This window comes from Accipiter gentilis, chromosome 11 (assembly GCF_929443795.1).
Source record: "Accipiter gentilis chromosome 11, bAccGen1.1, whole genome shotgun sequence".
Taxonomy (NCBI): Eukaryota; Metazoa; Chordata; class Aves; order Accipitriformes; family Accipitridae; genus Astur; species Astur gentilis.
This window is the reverse complement of record NC_064890.1, coordinates 23418097-23436645: the sequence shown is the minus strand read 5'-3', so window position 1 is coordinate 23436645 and position 18549 is coordinate 23418097. Positions and strand designations below refer to the sequence as shown.

Sequence of the window (18549 nt, the reverse complement as noted above, 5' to 3'; positions counted from 1 at the left end):
CTCTTGAAAGTCTACTTATGAGTACAAACACCAGGGGTTCTCCATCAATATAATTATTGAGGTCACATTCTTCTCTACCCCTACCCCGACCAACATACCGGTCTACCTTTGCCATTAACCAACTGCTGTATTTCACTACTCAGAAAAAGGGAGTGATGTGAAACATCTACCCACAATTCTTTCAGCCACCAGTCAAAACTGCTATTGTTTTCAAAGTACTTCAAGCACTTGACCAGTCACACAAATCCTTCACACAGTAGCTTTTAAGTTTGTCCCAGCAGAAGCAAATCAAAAACCAAATGGTGATAATCACCATCAACTAAGCTACAGTTTTCTTTAATTCTCCTATAAAATTGAGGAGACCAAACACTACAAAGACTTCAAGCCCTGTAATCTTAATGTTCCAGACAGCAAAGACAAGTAAAACATAAAAATAGAAAACACTCCAAAATTAAACACAAAAAATAAAACCAGCAAGACCAGACACCCTCAGCTGAGAGATGATTAACTAAAGAACAGGTGAGTCTGAGACAGAAGCTAGCACTTTATTAGACTTCAGCAAGTCTGATACCTCCAGTATGTGAGTTTCACTTGTTTATGCAAGATTTCACATCAATTAAAGCCAGCCCCTCAAAGCCTTAGTATTAGAAGATATGTATCACTTAACAGGAAAAAAAAAAAAAAAAAAAAAAAAAAAAATCAGACAGGCTTCCATACAGAATGCTTAGATCAGCCTCAGTTTTCCGTAAGGTATCTCACATTCATTCTGAATAAAAATGTCTTTTAACAAGACACAACCTTAATTCAAAGGGACACTAAAGAATTCACATTTGTCTTTGGCTAGTCCAAGCAAAACAAGCCAAACCAATGTGCTTTATCAATGATGCAAGACTGCATCTTAACTAAAAATTCATATCCATAGACATTAATGTGTAACCCCACAAATAAGTGCCCATACGGATCTTGACTACATTCAAAGCTTTATTACAGCTTTTCAGGATTTTTCAAAAAATACATATTGTGTGAATTAAAAGCAAGAATTAGCAAGCCTTCTCCCTTCAAATTTTTGTTTCCTCCCATTCAAGATGGTTGCATGGAAAGATAAAAAAAAAAAAATCACTAAATTGAACAAGTCCATCATAATCAAATAATTTATTTTGATTATTGGAAAAAGAGAAAACAAAGCTATTCCACAAGTCAGAATGAAAAGGAGACTTGTGCTTCAAAAGAACTACCCAGTAGATTTAACCTCATGGAAAGATACATAAAAAAACCCACAAAAACCAAACACAACCAAGTTATGGCAATTGTGAATTATTAAGCCACACCTTTAAGAATATGCTACCCCAAGCTTCAAGTAGAACAAAACAGTTTTGTAGCTCTGTTCATCTACATGGATGCAGAACTGGAGATCCTTTAGAAGAAAGCTTACCTTTGAAATAGGAGTAACTTCACCTTCACATATTTCAAGATGTAGACTGCACACTTACCCAGAACAGACAGGAGAAACCACAAGGATTAGCTGAGGAGTGAACAGTTATTCTATCACTACACCTGCAATTTACTTTCCTAATCTTAATCCACAGGCATTCAGGAACATTTGTTAAAATCCACTCACATAAACATCTTGAAATCTTCCTTTACAAAAGAATAAACAATGATTATGGCAGTTCTTTTCTTATATTCCAATAAAAAGAAGTAACATTAGATGCCACCAACATTATTTGCAATGCAAAACTAGGTAACCCTATTTTATCATTACAAAACCCAGCATAGCCTATCTCCTTCAATATTAATATTCACTTTTGTTTTAAAAGGATAATTAAAAACAGCTTTTCTCAGTTAAGGAAGAGATACCTTTACAAGGAACAAAGAGCCAGGATCAACAGTGTTTTCTAAAAATATAGCAAGGGCCAATCATCAGTGTGGAGAAGTGTTCACTCCACAACTGCCAAACTTTTAATAACAAAAAACCAATTTATTACAACAGAATATTACAAACAACTAGTTTCAGTGATCAAAGAGTAAAACTTTACAAAAATGCAAACACTGTAATTTCTGATTTTGGAGTGCTAGATATCGCAGGTTTACAAACATGACATCTTTTTGTTTATGCACACTTAAAAGTGATTTCCAGTCTGCTTTATTTTCCATCAAATACAGTACATTTATCCAAACAAAAGCATGTACATTCAATATAGAACATTTTGAGCAACAGCTACAGTCCAGTTCCCATTCACAGTATTTTTAGTGCAATGCACTAACAGGGCCAAATATTTCTCTATCCATAAAAGTATTTTTACTCCTGATCTTGTGATCAACATTTTTAGATATATTTTATACAAAAAGTATATATGAACACGAGGCACCTCCCTAAGTAAGGGAGTGAACCTATATAAAAACATGGTATTTCTTCTGATGTACAATACCTTTCAAATTGTAGCAATTTGACACAAATCACTAAACAAAATATTTTCTAAAAAGTAAAAAAAAAAACCAACAAAACAACCAAAAAACCCCAAACCACTGACGCATGAAACCTGCCAAGAATTTCATAATGGTAGGCATGCGACTGTTTTACTACACCCTTGATTAAAAGGTTAAAAAAAGGTATCTAAAACATTTTCCAAATTATACAAGTCAAGTGCTACCTATAGTGGTCATTCATGATCTGAGAGAAAAAAATTTTCAAGTTTCTCCCATACTATCCTCCCTTTTTATTAATATTTAATGAAATAAGCTAACATTATAAGTGGTTGTGCACAGATTGTCTGTCTATAATACATCAGCAAATATTCACTACCTTCATATTAACATTAGTGTGTTGATCTTTCAAAAAATAAACTGAAAAAATAAACTGCAACTATCATTAAAGTGCTTGTGTATATTTTTTTTTTAAAAATTAAAGAATAGAGGAATGTGGATATTCTTGTAAACTTCCTAGATGTTTACAAAGTTTTCCTATAAACCACATACGGAAACAAAATGGAGATCTTTGAAGCAATTTCAGTACAGTGAAATTCAGAATGTCCCAGAACTGGGAAATTAGTCAATATGAACAAACTGATGTTATGGCAAATACTAAAAATTAGTACAATTCAGCCAATATACACTACATTGTTTGCTCTCATACATTCATTTGTAATAAATTTAAAACAGTATATAACACATTTGCCAAAGTAGGATATCACACAAAAGTTAGAGCTGTTCATCAATTAGCACTACCAGGGAGGACCAGTATGCATAATGAGGTCTCTGAAGATGATTTTCTAAATGAGGAACAAAAATCTTCTTCCAAAGCTGCTGTTCATTAACTTGCTCCTGTACTTTTCTTAATTTCAGAAAGTTTGTTCTACACTGTCAAACCTCAACTGCATAGAGGTAACTGCTAATTTAGAAGCACATGTGCATTTCAACTAATTCAGTGTTTTGGGAGGAGGCACTGTCCTACAAGTAGTCAGAATGGTTACTAATTTAGTAAGAAAACAACAGCTTATGAAAATATTTCCTCCTTATAGTACCATTATCAAGATATTAGCGGTTCCAACAACAAACTAAAGTCTTTTTCATTCAAATGAACTCCAAACTTTCCGAACATCACTTGAACATATCTGAGAGGAGAAATGAGAATAAATTAATACTTTGAGTTTACCCATATAATTCTGTTTTAAATTACAAAACATAAATAATTTATAGGGCTAAATTTTTAATTCTTGATCAAATTGCAGAAGTCACTCCTCCTCTTAAATTCAGCAAAATTCAGGGTCCAGCTCAGTTCATTTTTGAAGTTCTGTCCTACTTAGCCAGGATTTGTTACGAAGTCACAAAAGCACCAGATTACAACTTAACATAGCTGGATGGCAACTCACTACAAAAGCTGAACTCACATCAAATTAGCTCCTGGGAAATAGCATTTCAGAGTTGAAATATAGAACAAGGCACATATACTTGGTTTTCTTTCCACCAAATACGCTAGAAAGATAATTCTGAATAAGGATGTTAAAAACTCTTACAGGTATCATTATTGTCTCTCTTCATTATAATTTTTTGTACAATCCCCCAACCTTCAGGCATCAGTTGGTCATTCTGGAACACAAACTGTCCGCATACATACATTATTATTTTTTTTTTAAAAGGTCATTTAAAAAATAGGCCATCTTTAACATGAAGGCTATGCAAAACTGAGAAACTATGAATACAACCCTTCCAAGTGTAAAAAAATTCCCAGGGTACCGTATAAGCAGAAGTTTAGAAAAATCTTGGCCAGACTTCTACGCATACTTAGACTTAAAACAAAAATTCTTGATGAGGCTCAAACACTTTAAAAAAATCAATGACCAGAAGACTCCAAACCCGTGCTTATATAAATAAGCATGAAAAGAATCAAATCCCAAATTTGATGATTTTAAAGGTGTTTGTAGGCACCTAACTCATACTGATTTTAAATCAAAGCAACTAAGCATCCGAATTACATTCAAAAAACCTGTTCTATGTCCTTTTGTTGACAGGGAATAGGCAATACACGTTAATTTTTTTTTTTTTTTTAAAAAAAGGACAAATGATAATTTCAATACGTTTATAGGGATTCTTTCTGTCAACAACTTTTACTGTAGTACCTTTTGTACTTGTTCAACTGGGTAACAGAGAAGTTAATTAACAGGTTAAGTTATTCAAACCAAAGTATTGTTAATTTTAGAAAATTACTATTTTAGAAATGTACATATATTAGCTTGATTACAACAGATGCCTTAAGACAATTTAAAGAGTTGACTCAGTACAGTTTAATCCATATTCTATTTCAACTACCTACAATGACAAATTTAGAAATGAGCTCTTTTCCAAAACACTAAAAACAAAATCTAAGAAACAAATTTGACATCTACCTTAGTATTTAAGCCACTAAACCATAAAATCTATGGAAAAACATATTTTCGAAAATAAATCAACAACAGCAAAAGAAAGGCAGTGGATTTGTTTTGTGTTTTTTTTTTTTTTTAAAAAAAAAAAGACAAAACACTTTTTCTTTCTCCTCACCAGACAACAGCTTTAGATCTTGTACTTCTGCCTTTGGTTTTATTTTCTTCAGGTGAATGAGATACATTTGCTTTGTGGGTTTTCTTATGATGTTCTAGGAAAGCTTTTCTAGCAAACGCTTTCCCACATTTATTGCATCGGTGCAGAGAAAAGTTTTTTGTTACTTTTACTTCAATACCAACATCAGCTCCTTCATACTTTTTATTGGGAGAATTAGAGGTGACATCCTGTTTTGAACCAATCTGTTTTGTTTCATCCCTCTGAGGGCCTCTTTTTGTCACCTTATTTAGAACAAGATCAATTGGCTTTTTTATTGCTCTAATTTCTAAACTTGCAGTTATTTTCCCAAGGTAGCGTGGTGACTTTTTATGAACTACAGTTATATGCCTTATCACATCACGTTTACGACGCGTTTCATAAGAGCAGAGTGGACACCTGTAGTATTTAACATAAATGTTATTTCCATCTGTGTGTAATTCAATGTGTTTTGTCAAGTTCTGTTTAGAAGTAAATTGGCGTTTACAGAGTTTACAGTAAAGCTGCTTGAAGTCAAAGCCAGCTGAAAGTTTTGGCTTCCTGGTTTTTTGCTGGCCACCTGCAGCAGATGCATTGGTTGATTTAGAGGTTGATTTAGAGGCTGATTTACAGGTTGATTTAGAGGTTGATTTAGAAGTTGATTTAGGGTTTTCAGGGTCCTGTTTAACTTTATTTTTCTGTGCTGACGGTGTGCTCTTTTTCTCATTTGAATGATTTGTTCCCTTTAATTCATTCTGTGGAGAAAGGGCAATGGAAGGGGGTGAAGGTTCTACAGAATCTGCTGGTTCAACTTTTACTTTTATTTCTGTGCCATTGGCAGTATTGTTGGGTCCTTTCTCTCTTTTAGAGTTCTTTCCAGAAAGAGTTATCTTGTGAACAATTTGCATGTGCCTTTTCAGCATTATTTGTGAACTATATTTTCTCTTGCACAGAAGGCATTTGCATGCAGTTAAATTGTATTCAGCCTTTGAAGACGACTTTTGTTTTCGGGTCTTAAAAGATTTTTTAGCAGAAACTGTATCCAAGAACAAAGGTTGCCCAGGCTTTGTAGCTATATCAGGAGTAATGGAATCCCTTCTTAATCCTCTATGAACTTCATCAAAATGCCTCCTTACATTGGCTTTTGTAGCAAATGATTTATAACATACAGGACAACTTCTACCTAATGTTACAAGAACATTCTTATTTCGTCCTTTCGCAGAGCACTGGTTTGGTTTCTTTTTTGTTTCTATATACTTCTTTAGCTCTTCCATCTTTTTTTTGTGTACTTTTCGAATGTGCCGGCGTACACTGCGTCTGGAATGAAATTCTTTCCTACAAAGGCAGCATATCAACTGGTGGCCAAAATCAGAATTATCCAGAGAGTCCAACTCAGGATTTACTGCCGGAGGCTGTTCTTCAGGAGTAGGTATTACCTTGTTTGTAACAGGATCAGCAGGAGGCAATTCTACAGTCTCCCCAGCTGGGACTGGGGCTGGAGCTGAAACAGTCTTGGGTTGCTCAGTGCTGGGCTCCTGTATCTGTACTGGAACTTGATCAGGGGTACTACTACTTTCTACGTTCTCATCTGGGCTATCAGTCCTTGAAACATATTGAAATACAGCATTCTGATTAGTTTCTATAGGTTCCAATTTAATTACATATTCTTGCTTATCTACCCTTGGATAGATTGCTTCCAGGAGGTCATTTATGGCTTGACTCTGTTTATCATTTATATCTGGGAGGTCTGTGAAAAGAAGCAAAAGTATTTTTTAATGATTTGGTAATTTCAAATTTAAAAAATTTCAAAATATCTTTTAACCACTGTGTCAATTCAGTCACCAAATTTGCACAAATCCTGTATTTTTACTATTTTTCTGACTATTTATACTTAGAAGCTTTGAGTAATCATTGTTATCATATCAGTACAAGTTATTTTTTTATTACAAAGCCCATATTGGAAGTACACCCTTCTAGCATGCTAATGTGAAAGCCACCTAAACTAAAAATTGATTTGCCTGGAATTAAACTGATCTTTAAAAATCTGTATCAATTGCAAAAATAATGCCATGTGACTGAGCTTGTTCTCCAAGTGCACAACTAAGACTGAAATATCACTAGAAACTGATTTTCCTACTGCTGGAAATGGGCATTCTCAATAAAGGAATCTAATTCTGGAAATAAGCTATTCTCTGTGAATCTTGAACCGTCCTTCTTAAGGACTTAAGAATGAAATGCCTGTGTAACCTGAGCACTGCATGAAGATATAAGTAGGTAAGAGAGAACTTAACTTCTGAGGGAGGGAAAGCTTTTAGTAGTACCAAAGCAGTTAATAGGCTCAGTGATACAGTAAGATAGTAAATGTTAATGACAGAAAAATCCTGTATTACTCAGGGGAAAATATTGTACTAATTTCTCAAAAGAATGAAAACTGAGCCAAATAAGTTATTTTAAGAAAGGATAATTTCACTGAGGTTCACCAAAGGTTCATCCTGTGTTCTGCCCTGATAATGAGTTGGAGCAGACTTAAAAAGCAAGAAAGAAGGATACAGGGATTCTCCTTGTTTGTCTGATATACTTCTCAAGCTGAAGTCTGCCTTTAAAGTACTGTTTTAAAACACCTAGTTTCAAAAAAGTTTATTCAAATGCTTTTGAAGCATTTATATTCTTGGCTACCACAATGTTAAGCTGTGGGGTTTTGTTTGTTTTACCAGAAATACTGATAATTTTACTGGCTGGTAAATTTGCTGGATATCCCAGTTTTTGTATTATGAAAAAAAAAGAAAAACAAATGATTGCTCTCATTTACCTTCATGTCATTCATGATTTTACAGGCATCAGTAATACCCTGCTTTTAAATGCCAAAGTAGTTCAGTGATCTAGTTCCCAGCATGATACACTAAGCATCTGCACCGGCCTAACTAAGAAGCCAGGCTGCCACAGCAAAAAGGTGAGGCACTGAGATGATACAGCTCAAAATTATCCATGATGATTTGAAGATACAATTCTTGGTACCAGCTAATTAAAACCCCACACTTAGTCAGGGTTGTTCCTTTCACACTGCCAGCAATACATGAAAAGAGTGTCAGTAAAAGAAATATGCTGTTTTGTTGCTCAGAACTCATCTTTTAACACTGAATTTTTAACACTTTTTGCTGTCAGTTTCAAAGAGGACTATCCATATAACTTTTATCAAGGGTAAAAGTCCTTCCTATTTTATAGCACCTTTTCAGACTACTTAATGACTACACTAACAGAATACATCTCAAAAAAGTCATCAGGGAATAGTCTTTGGAATTCTTCACCATGGGGACACTAAACTTTTATTCCTACCTTTTGTTCACTGTCTTTTAATTTTATTTATTGAAAAAACCTCCCACTTTCTTCAATAATCATCATACTCAATTTTATATAAAACATGAGTGTTTATACAGTTTTATTCAGAGCATGTAGTATTATTCTCTTCATTTGTACCCCTTCTAGTGAACAGTGAAATATGAAACCTAACCAGCTAATTAAATGAAGGCCAGAATGTCAGGAGCTGGATGGGAATCTTATTTTGCTTAGAAACTTTCACATCTAAGTCAGATGCACTTCTGACCTAGCTTTGAAAATAGAACTTATCCCTTTTCACAGAGAAGCTCTCTGACTCTCTGCAACTGGCTAAGCATACTCCTTTAAGGAAGGTGACAGTATTAGTCTTTTCACCTTCTCGTCACAATGCTAGCTGACACAGTGTGGGACAAAAATCACCTAAATAAATCTCTGTTCATTCCTAATTTCTGAAATGTTGAGGCAGGAAGGCATTAATCAGGCAAGAAAAATCCTCATTGCACCTATGTCTATCTAGTCAAGAGATCAAGACAATTAGAAAGCTTTACAAAGCATTTTTGAATGCTGGCACATTTCCAAATTACTCAGCTTTACTCAGATCAACAAAAAGTCATCACTGGAATGATACTTTAATAAATTTCTTTTTTCCATAAAAATATACTACTTTATTTTTTCCTCATCATTTCAGTTACCTTCTTTTAATAATGAAGTTTAATTTCTGCAACACAGGTGGTGGGCTAGGCATGATCACACAGAATATCTTAGAGCAGCTGAGGTGAGGCAGTGGGAAAGAGATACTATTATTGAAGCACAGGTCCTTAAAGAAAATGGTGAACTTTTAGTCTGTGTTTCATAATGAGTAAGACTGGAGGATTGCATCCATGACACTGAGTGCTTCCCAAGTACAAGAGAAAATAACAGATACTGATCCAAGCCACTTTACAGATCCAGCTGAAGTCCATCAGAGCTGTGCTGATCTAAAACTGAAAAGCCTTGTTAGATCCACACTTTTCTATCAGATTAATTTCCCAGTCCTTTGGCATACATTTTGGTATCTTACACAGTAAAGAGGGAAAGACAGGGAAGAAAAAGGGGAAGAAGGAATAAAAAGTGTTAACAGTGACACTCTTCATTAAAAGGCTGGAGATATAAACTAGCTATGAAGGTATGACATTGACATGGGTCTGGGTTGTTAATACATATGAAGTCAGCGCTGTAGCTTCTTTACTAACATAAAGAGTGATCTACATACGTTACTATTGAAATTTAATTCCACTTTTTTTTGCATTTTGTTTCTGGTGTGTTTGTATAAAAGATACAAAAAGGTAAGTTTCTCAACTTCAGGTAACTTTATTAAACACTTTCAATTAGTAAGACTTACTATCATCCATCTGGAGACTTGGAGGACAATAGAACTTTTTATGAGTAATTAAATTTGGTAATCCTCTGAAGAGACTTCGGCATAATTTACACTCAAAAATGGTGTCCACGTCTTTTAATAAGATATGTTTAAGTTGTTTAGTTCCTGTAATAAAACAAAACGTTACACTTAAGGAAGGTTTTCTGTTCATCTTTTAATTCACATCATCCCACAAAAGTAGAAACGTTTTAAAAAGTGACAATTATAACAGCGTTTTATCTTGTGTTAATGCTACTTCATTGCACTGTAAACTTATGACACATACTCCAAGTTTCACTACAAAAACAAGATTAGTTTGGGAAAAAAAAAGAAAAAATCAAGGATTACGCACATTACGGTTTACTAGGAGAGCGCGATGATAAAAAATAACAGCTAATATTAGGAGTCCATACTACAGTATCAGGTTGCTGCAATACAATTGCCCAAGAGGAAAGAATAAGCACCTAGAGCATTTAAAGAAGCCTGCAATATTTTTTCTTTAAGCTTATTCAACAGCACTAGGAAAACAAAGAGATACACAGCTATTTCATGTAAAAACAGCACCCAGTAAGGCAAAAAACTAAAGCATACAATAAAACAAAGAGAATAACAGGTCAAGAAAAGTTACTACATCTAGGTATCTGACCCAAGATCAAGATGAAGATGCTTAGGCAAGAAAGTAGAACTGTAGACATATTTTCAGCCTGCTGAAAGGAAAATACATATAATTTAAGTCAGAAAGTTTTCTATTAAAACATAGGCAGTGTGACAAAATATGCAGGTTTTCCAGACTATTATACGTTGTGTATTTAAAAAAAAAAAAAAAACAAAACCACAAAGATACAGTCTGATCTAGCATTGCTGAGGTATTCCAGCTCCTGCTTTGCTTAAAGAACTAAAGGATTCAGAGTTTAAGTTACACTTCAAAACCACTCCTTCATTTCTCATCTCACGAAAATTATGAACGGAATGCCTAAAATTAGCAATTGATTACTAAATGCTGAATGCTTACCCACTCAGATTAGAAAAAAACACTAGGTAACCAAATTCAGCTAATTTCTCTAACTTGATTTTTTCTTACAATGGAATAAATCAAAATTAGTCCAACGAGCAAAGTATAAAGAAACTGGACCAAAAATAAATATCAGAAATCTATGAAACAGCATCAAGATATTCTTCAAGCTGAAATAGAAGTTCAAGTTTTCTGTCATCACAGACACTTTTCTTAAGAATTCCTTCTAAAGATCAAACTCGAATCACACTGCAAAACTATTTCCTGAATGAAACTCTAATTTCATAACAATAGTTATTAAATATGAATGGGCCTTACCAAGACAACTTTTTATTTCTTCATGTAATAGTAGTACTGCAAAATTTTTTATGATCGAGTTTTATAGCTAAGCACAGCGTCTTCTCCTTCTTCAACAACTGCTTAAAAATGGGACCCAAACTTGACTATCTGAGGCTACCATCCAGTTTCTGTCCTCTCTTATACCTTTCCTGGGCCACAGCCCTAGCCTATTGTCTTTTACCCTCACTGCTCCTTCTTCCAAGTGTTACTAACCTCACCTTCATCTGACCTGTATTTTTACAAACAGACTACTGGACAAATATTTAGATTTAGTGAAAACCCCAAATTTAAAAATTGTACAGAGTTCTCCCAAAAGCAAGCTGTTTATTCAGATTTCACCAACCAATGTTTGAATTTCTGCACATAAAGAAAACCACTGACAAAACCCCAGCTGAACAAAACTGAAGATGCTCCATGCAGATAAAATTCCAGTAAGTTACCAAACTACAATTCAAATGAAAGGCCTCCAATTTGGCAATAGCACACAATAAACCAAAGTTTGGCCATGCTGTTGATGCATGCCCTAGCCACAAAGCCCCCTCCCAAACAAAACAAAAAAAATCATCTAATTCTCCACTAGTTCCCAGTCAAGGGACACTTAAGTCCCCCATCTTCTCTCCTGTTATACTGGTATTTCAGTCTCTTTCCATTCAGGACTGAAATGTTTTTGTCTAATCCAAATTATTTGCCTTAAGAATTACTGGGTGAGATTAAAGTACTTATGACATACTGGAGGTCAGACTAGATGACACAGTAGTCACTCTGGCTTCAAACTATCCTTATGCAACTATGAAGCTTTTCACTGGTGGGAGGAAAAAAATAATTGGTCCTTTTGAATTAAACTGTAGACCTTTAGGGACTTCTGGAAATAAATTTAAAACATCCACTGGTTTTGTGGACACAGCAGGCAGAGGAAAAAAAAACCAATCATTTCCTTATTCTTCACTAACTACAGACTGTGGCAACAAGCAGTCAGTCTTCTGCCAGCATATGCTGCCTTCTCTATTTTGTAGTTCCATCAAATTGGGGCAAGTGATACTTCATCAAATTCTGTTAATATTTGTAAATGTTGACACTAGAATAACATCATAGTCACAGGAAATTAGTACAGAATATTGGTTATTACAAATACTTCTCTGGCAGAAATACCAAAGTTTATGCCTTTAGCAAGCAATTTCATTTTTTAGAAAAAAAATTTAGATTCAACTTCATCTGTTATTCTTAATGCTTTGTATGACAGAAGCTTCTGCTAAATCTGCTTAAATAGTTATGGACGATACTCTGGCTTTAATCCCTATTTCTTTACCACAGGAATCAAAACAGTTTCCTTCCATAATGAAATGTTGCTTGTTCAAAACTAACCAGTAAAACCTTGGTCTAAGTCCTTTTGCTTTCTGTCCAACTTCCCTGGTGCAGATGACTGAAGATGTCAAGGTAAACTATCAATTTAACACCTGTCAGTGAGGACAATCCAGAAGTAGCCCAGAGACAGAGTCCTTGCACCTAGTTTGCACTATGACCAGTAGAGATTCCATTAATCCACTTCAAGCAAAGGAAGCCTGCCATGCATACCTGAGGCCTTAGGCAATCTCAACCAAACTAAAAAAGGTTATTAATGATGACTCTCACATCCAGTTTTTCTTTTTAAGTTGTTGAAATGCTAGTGGAGAACTTAAATATTGTGCCCTTTTACAAGACCCAGCCCAGACATGGTATTACATGCTATTACATAGCAGTGATGATTTATACATGAAACATTTCATACATATAACAGCTCTACGTGGAAAAATCTAGAAACATATAGATAGTAGCATTAAAGACATTGCTTTAATTTTGTAGTAACTGCTGTGTTCTTACACCAACGGTTGTGAAAATAAAATGTTTGGCTTGCCATATGAGAAGTGTAGAAACAGCTGGAAAACATTAAAGGTTTCAATCATCTCTGGCATGCTCACCCAAACGCTCAGTTGTTATTCTTACGTTCATTGCTATGTATTGCAAATCCCCAAAACAACCAAGGAACACCTTAAAAGTAACACGATAAAGCAATTCTAAAAAGTTCAAGGTAAATACTGAATTTTCTCTTCATCTCAGAAGTTTTAGGATAAACTCAGCAGGAATAATAACAGCAGGAGGGATGACTCAAAGCAGAACAACAAACTGATTTTTAATGTTTCTGAAAGATTACTATACAGCAGGAACTGTATCTCCACTACTTTATAAGAAAACCCTTATTAATATGAACAGCACCTAATTCCAAAAACCTACCAATAGTTTGCAAATATGTAGAAAGTCAGGTGTCGGTTATTTTAATATACTAAATATATGTAACTCTTCTAACAAGGTAATGAACTTTAAGAGTTAGGCATAGTTTCATACCTGATCGAAAACACTCAATGATTTGTTGAATACCAGATTTTGATGTTTGCAGAGGCTGCTGTAGTAACGGAGGATCACCAGGTTCCAACAGATGCACTGAAAAATATAAAAGGATAAGCCATTAGCGAACGCTCAGGTGATTTTTATTAAGTTATGGATTTTCCGTGCACACAGTAAACTAGCTAAAAAAGAAAGGCCAGAACTAGAGTAAAGATTGCCTTACTCAAAAATTTTCATCTACATTGAATTAAAAAACAGTTAATACTGAATTTTCCAGCCATGATACCTTCTGACAGTTTGCTGTCGTTTTGATTATTTAAAGAAAATGTGTATTCAAAGCTGTGTGTATCAAACACAAAAACATATAAGTATATAAACCCAAATTAACTCACTAGAAATTTCCATCAAACCAATTCCCCAGAACAATCTACTTGACTTCCACCCTTCAAAGTGAAACAGATGTACAAAAAAGCATTACCAAATACTGTACTTCACAGCATACTATGTGATTTCAATGTTGCCAGTACACACCCAAGCACTGAATTCAAAGTAGCAATGATCAGAAAAAAAAGCACAAGCATAACTACATAGTATATACCAAAAATAGCTATTATAATATTTTTAACAAACAAAACCACATTCAAGAAATGTTTCTGGTTCAAGCAAACTGCTGAAGTAATACCTTATATCTGAAGTTTCATTCCACATCACAATCTTTGTAAAATGTATTGCAACTAAAACATTTCTTGATCAGGATGATTATTAGTTATTTCAGCACATAGTATTTATGCATGTGAAAATTAACAGAATTCCATTGCTGTATATGCATATGGCAGTTAAGCTCTGCCCAGAGGGAAAACCAAATCTGAATGAGTAAGACCACTTATTCAAGCATGTGTTTGCAAAATCCTTAGTTAGGTCTTCTTTTTACTTGCTTATTGACAGAACAACTAGCTTAGTACTGCATAAATCGGCTCCTACCTTACCCATTTGGTTTGATTTTTAACCCTATTGTAACATTTCCATTTTTAAACGAAGCACTGAGCATCTCTAAGAAATTTATTTTTGATAAAGAGCAGTAGAGGCATAGTATACAACTATTTAGAAATACTAAATGCAAATAGATTAAACACATTTTGACAGGAAAGTTGTTCTAAAAGTTGTAAGGTTATAAATAAATTCAAGCTGAAAAAGAACATCATAAAGAAAAGCAGTCCTAGAAAAGAACGACAGAATGAACACCCCACTCAACTATGCTGGCCCCATAATATACTATTATATATAGGAACACATAACAACCATTACAAATCAGCTAATCGTTTGGGGATCTCTAACACAATGACATATTGTATTCTACTAGCCCATTCCCTATTCTTCAAAATAGTATATTTTGGTTTGTATACTGCCTCTAATATGCATGTGCAACACCCACTGACATCAAGAGGAGTGACATACGTGAAACAGCCATAACATGTCGCTGTTATTTGTAAGGCAAGAAAAGTATTTTAGCTTTTTTAAAGCGTTAGAACAACTCAAAACCATTTCATCTTAAACACAAAGAAATGTTTCTACTAGCTGAACAATGCCTAGTCTCAAATTACATTTAATTAAAGGAGCATTACCAAAGTTGCCATGCTCACGCTTTCAACTATTAATTCCCCAAACTGAAGCCTTTCTTTTCAAAACACAAGTGAAAGCATCCAAACAACAAACTCTACAACAAGGCAACAAGAAAGGAACCAAATTCCCTTTTAGGCTACCAATTATAACAGTAGGCAGAACAATTACAAAAAATCTAGCAAGTCAGCTGAACCTTCTAAGTATTCATTATACTTTCCACTGAAGGCATCTTCCATGTCACACAGCAGTGGAACGCAAACAGCAGTTTCAGGACTTGGGTTTGTTGGGTTTTTTCCCTTCTCTGAGAATAAGAACTCCAAGTCCATCAGAGCTCACCAGAGACAATGTAAAGTAAAAATATAAACAGCGAATGCAAGAGATTGCCAGAAACATCATTTTACAAAAAGTTCAGAATATTACACCTTCTGGAAATGAAAAGGTCAGTTGTTTTACAGCACTTCTTGCCTTCCTCTGCTCACTGCATACAATGCCCGTGTGGTGGCTTGGGGATTGTTACACATCCTGCAAGAACTGAGAAATTATCTTCCTGAAATAATTTCAACATGACAGTTCGAGGATAGCAAAACACCATTTCCAAACAAAATTCAGAAACTTTTTCTATCCAACCCTGCCACTAATGACGCGCATCTGCAACACCACAACAGCTCCCGCCAAGCTTTTAACGAAGGAGAGAAGTAAAACGGCCAAAGCATCGCGCTGGCGCCACCGTACCTGGTTCGCAGCACCCATGGTGATGGTGGTCAGTCTGACAACACTTGTCCCTTAGAGGCATTTTCCGTGCGCACGACCTACTTCCCTTCTACATCCAGCGGCTCGCTTCTGCCAAAATAAGCAAATTCACCGTCAGCCCCGAGGAACCGGCGGCTCCGGACAGCCCTAACCCCGCACACCCACTTCCTACAGCGGCACCGCCGGAGCAGGCCGGGAGGCAGCGGCACCCTTCGCGCAGCAGAAAGTTTCCATTGTTTACAGCAGGTCTCACAACGCCCTCTGCAACGGCCGCCGCGGCGAGCCCGGCCGCCCCGCTCAGCTCCGCTCCCTCCCGGGCTCCGCCACCTGCGCCTCGGCCGGCGGAGCAGAGGCCCCGGCCGCCGCCAGCCCGGCCGCCGTCCTCCCCGCCGAGCCCAGCCGCCCGGCCCCGCGCCCCCCTCAGCGGGCGGCTCCCGCCGCGCCGCTCTCCCGCCGCGCTCCGTCCCCCACCTCCCAGCCCTCCTCCCGCAGCCCCGCCGCCGCCGGGACGGCGTCCCTCAGCTCCCGAGGAGTAGGGGGGGAGGGGGGGGGGGGGTGAAAGCTTCGCCCCCGACAGCCAGCGGCCGCAGCCCGCCCGCCGGGCCGGCGCCCCCCGCGGCGCTGCCGGAGCCGGAGCCGAAGAAGCCGGAGCCGGGCGCGCCCGCCGCCCCGCCACGCGCGAGCCCGGGCGGGGAGGGGCGGGCGAGCGGCCGGCAGGTGACAGCGGGCGCCAAGGACGGCCGCCGCCGGGAGAGGGAGAGGGAGGGCGCGGCGGGCGGGCCGCCGCGGGCGAGCCCCTACCTGGGAGAGGACTGCCGGCTTCCCCCTCCCCGAATAAAACTTTATTCTCCCCTGTCCCGCCAGAGCGGCGGCCGCTGACCCCGGAGCCGGATGGGCACAGGGGCAGGAAGTGACTGCGGCCCTGGCGGCGAGGGGCCGCGCAGTGCGCAGGCGCCTCGCCCGCCGCTCTCCGCCTCCACCCCCCCGCTCCCCCGCCCGCCTTCCCCAGCAGGGCAGCACAGGTGCGGCACGCGGCGGTGGTGGCCGTTGGGCGCGCGGCGGCCGTTGGACAGCCCGGCCCGGCCCGGCCCGGCCCCTGAGGGGATGCGGCGCTGGACTGCGGCGGGACGGGGCGGCTGGGCTCTCCTGCGCCGGCGGAGGCGCAGAGGCGGCCTGAGGCGGAGCGCCTCGCCGCAGGGGTTAACTGCAGCGCGGAGGGCTCGGCGGGCGGCGGGAACCGGCGCCCTCCTTGCCCCTGCGGGGAGAAGGGGCTCGCGGCCAAGCCCTGCCCGCGACGGTGATGTGAGGAGCTGCCGTGAGGGCACCGGTGCTCGGACACCGGTGGGAGCAGCTACCATCACCTGAGGTGGCATTTCTGCCCCGTCTCAGCTCGGTCTCCTCTATTACAGTTTGCTTAAAAAACGCCTCCAGCTGTTCTGGTAAAGTCACCGTCGGAAAGGAGAGAACAATGTTTTCAACACCTGGAGGAAAAAGTCCTTTTCTGAGAGAATTGTCTGATGAGTAATCCAAATATTGGCAAGAGGATGTTGGTGCAGCGTAGGTTCACTACAGCCTGGGCAGCTGGTGTCTCCAGATAGGGTTCTGTGGGGTGTCTGCTTAGTTCTGCCGCTCCCTTGGTGCACTCTAGCAGCTTGGGTTAGTGAAAAGGTAGTACTCAGTTTTTGCCAAAGCAAAGGACGTGATTAAGTTGCCTTCTGCTTAAGGAAAAGCTGCTGTCATTTAAGGAAAACTGTCTGTAAGGAAGTGTTAGGAATAAGCACATCATAAAAACAAACAAACAAAAAAAGTGTCGAGTGATGGTATTAACACAGAAACAATACTGTCAAGCTTTGGCTTGTAATAGCATCGCTTCTTAATGGAAATGGGATGCATGTTTTCAGGCAAAGTTCAAAGTACAATCTACTATCCCTGTTAGAGTAAGATGTCTCACACTGTTTCTCAAATCAGACATGGGGAGAGCTTACCATCTGTGACCATCAACTTGTAAGCAATAGTCTTCTTTTAAAGTACGGACGTTGATTTCACCAATAAGTTGTCTTTTTCCAAAGCAACAGGATGTCAAATTCAAGCTCCATAAAGTCCATTTGGGTTTTGGTTAATAAACTGGAGGCACCATATGCGCCAGAGAACAGCTCAAACAGCCTAGTGCCAAGTAGCATCTGAACTCTGAAGTACAGCAGAAGTCAACTGAAGCCTTCATGTTAGGCAACCAAACGCAGGTCTCTGCATATGTCCAGAGGTGCTCTCATCTTGATGAGCTGAGCTACATCCTGAGCTCTGCTGTGTTTTAGGCACAGACTGGAAGAGGCTTAAACTCCACCCAGCCATGTAGCTGCGTTCAGCCAATGTATAGCACACTTGGGTAAAACTGTGAAGCTTGTGGGTAACAAAAGTGCAAGGAACACAGCTGCAACTCTTTTTCTGCACGATAGCCTACTGACTGTTGTACTTGCCCAAGAAGTAACAAACTTGGAGAATCAACATTCCCCACCTCCCAGGGTATCGGGTTCAAAGTAAGATCATCTTCCGTTCTTGCTGATGCCACTGCGCTACACGTGTCAAAATAGTAGAGTAACAGCAGCTTAACTTTGCATCTTGGTCATTTACTATGAAGATTGGTAGCATTGTTACCAATATAATTTTACTG

General features: G+C 38.4%; 1 protein-coding gene across 2 annotated transcripts; it reads right to left on the bottom strand.

Moving 5' to 3' along the window:
- Window positions 1–5002: 5002 nt before the first annotated feature.
- ZNF800 (zinc finger protein 800) lies at window positions 5003–16793 on the bottom strand. Of its 2 annotated transcripts, XM_049814255.1 has the most exons (6): window positions 16683–16793; window positions 15864–15971; window positions 13512–13607; window positions 10428–10488; window positions 9764–9907; window positions 5003–6796 (listed from the first exon to the last, which is right to left on the bottom strand). In XM_049814255.1, exons 2-6 carry the CDS (start codon window positions 15879–15881, stop codon window positions 5031–5033), a joined length of 2085 nt encoding a protein of 694 aa, XP_049670212.1. In that variant the 5' UTR covers window positions 15882–15971; window positions 16683–16793; the 3' UTR covers window positions 5003–5030. The 2 variants fall into 2 exon arrangements, with proteins under 2 accessions (XP_049670212.1, XP_049670213.1); XM_049814256.1 differs by lacking the exon at window positions 10428–10488.
- Window positions 16794–18549: the final 1756 nt, after the last annotated feature.

What these genes read in the sequence shown, in the direction of transcription:
- ZNF800 (XM_049814255.1), bottom strand. An exon ending in CATCTTCATCTTGATCTTGG is followed by an intron (nt 9,908 to 10,427) that starts GTCAGATACCTA and finishes GTTTTATTACAG; the next exon opens with GAACTAAACAACTTAAACAT. An exon ending in AAGTCTCCAGATGGATGATA is followed by an intron (nt 6,797 to 9,763) that starts GTAAGTCTTACT and finishes TTCTTTTCACAG; the next exon opens with ACCTCCCAGATATAAATGAT.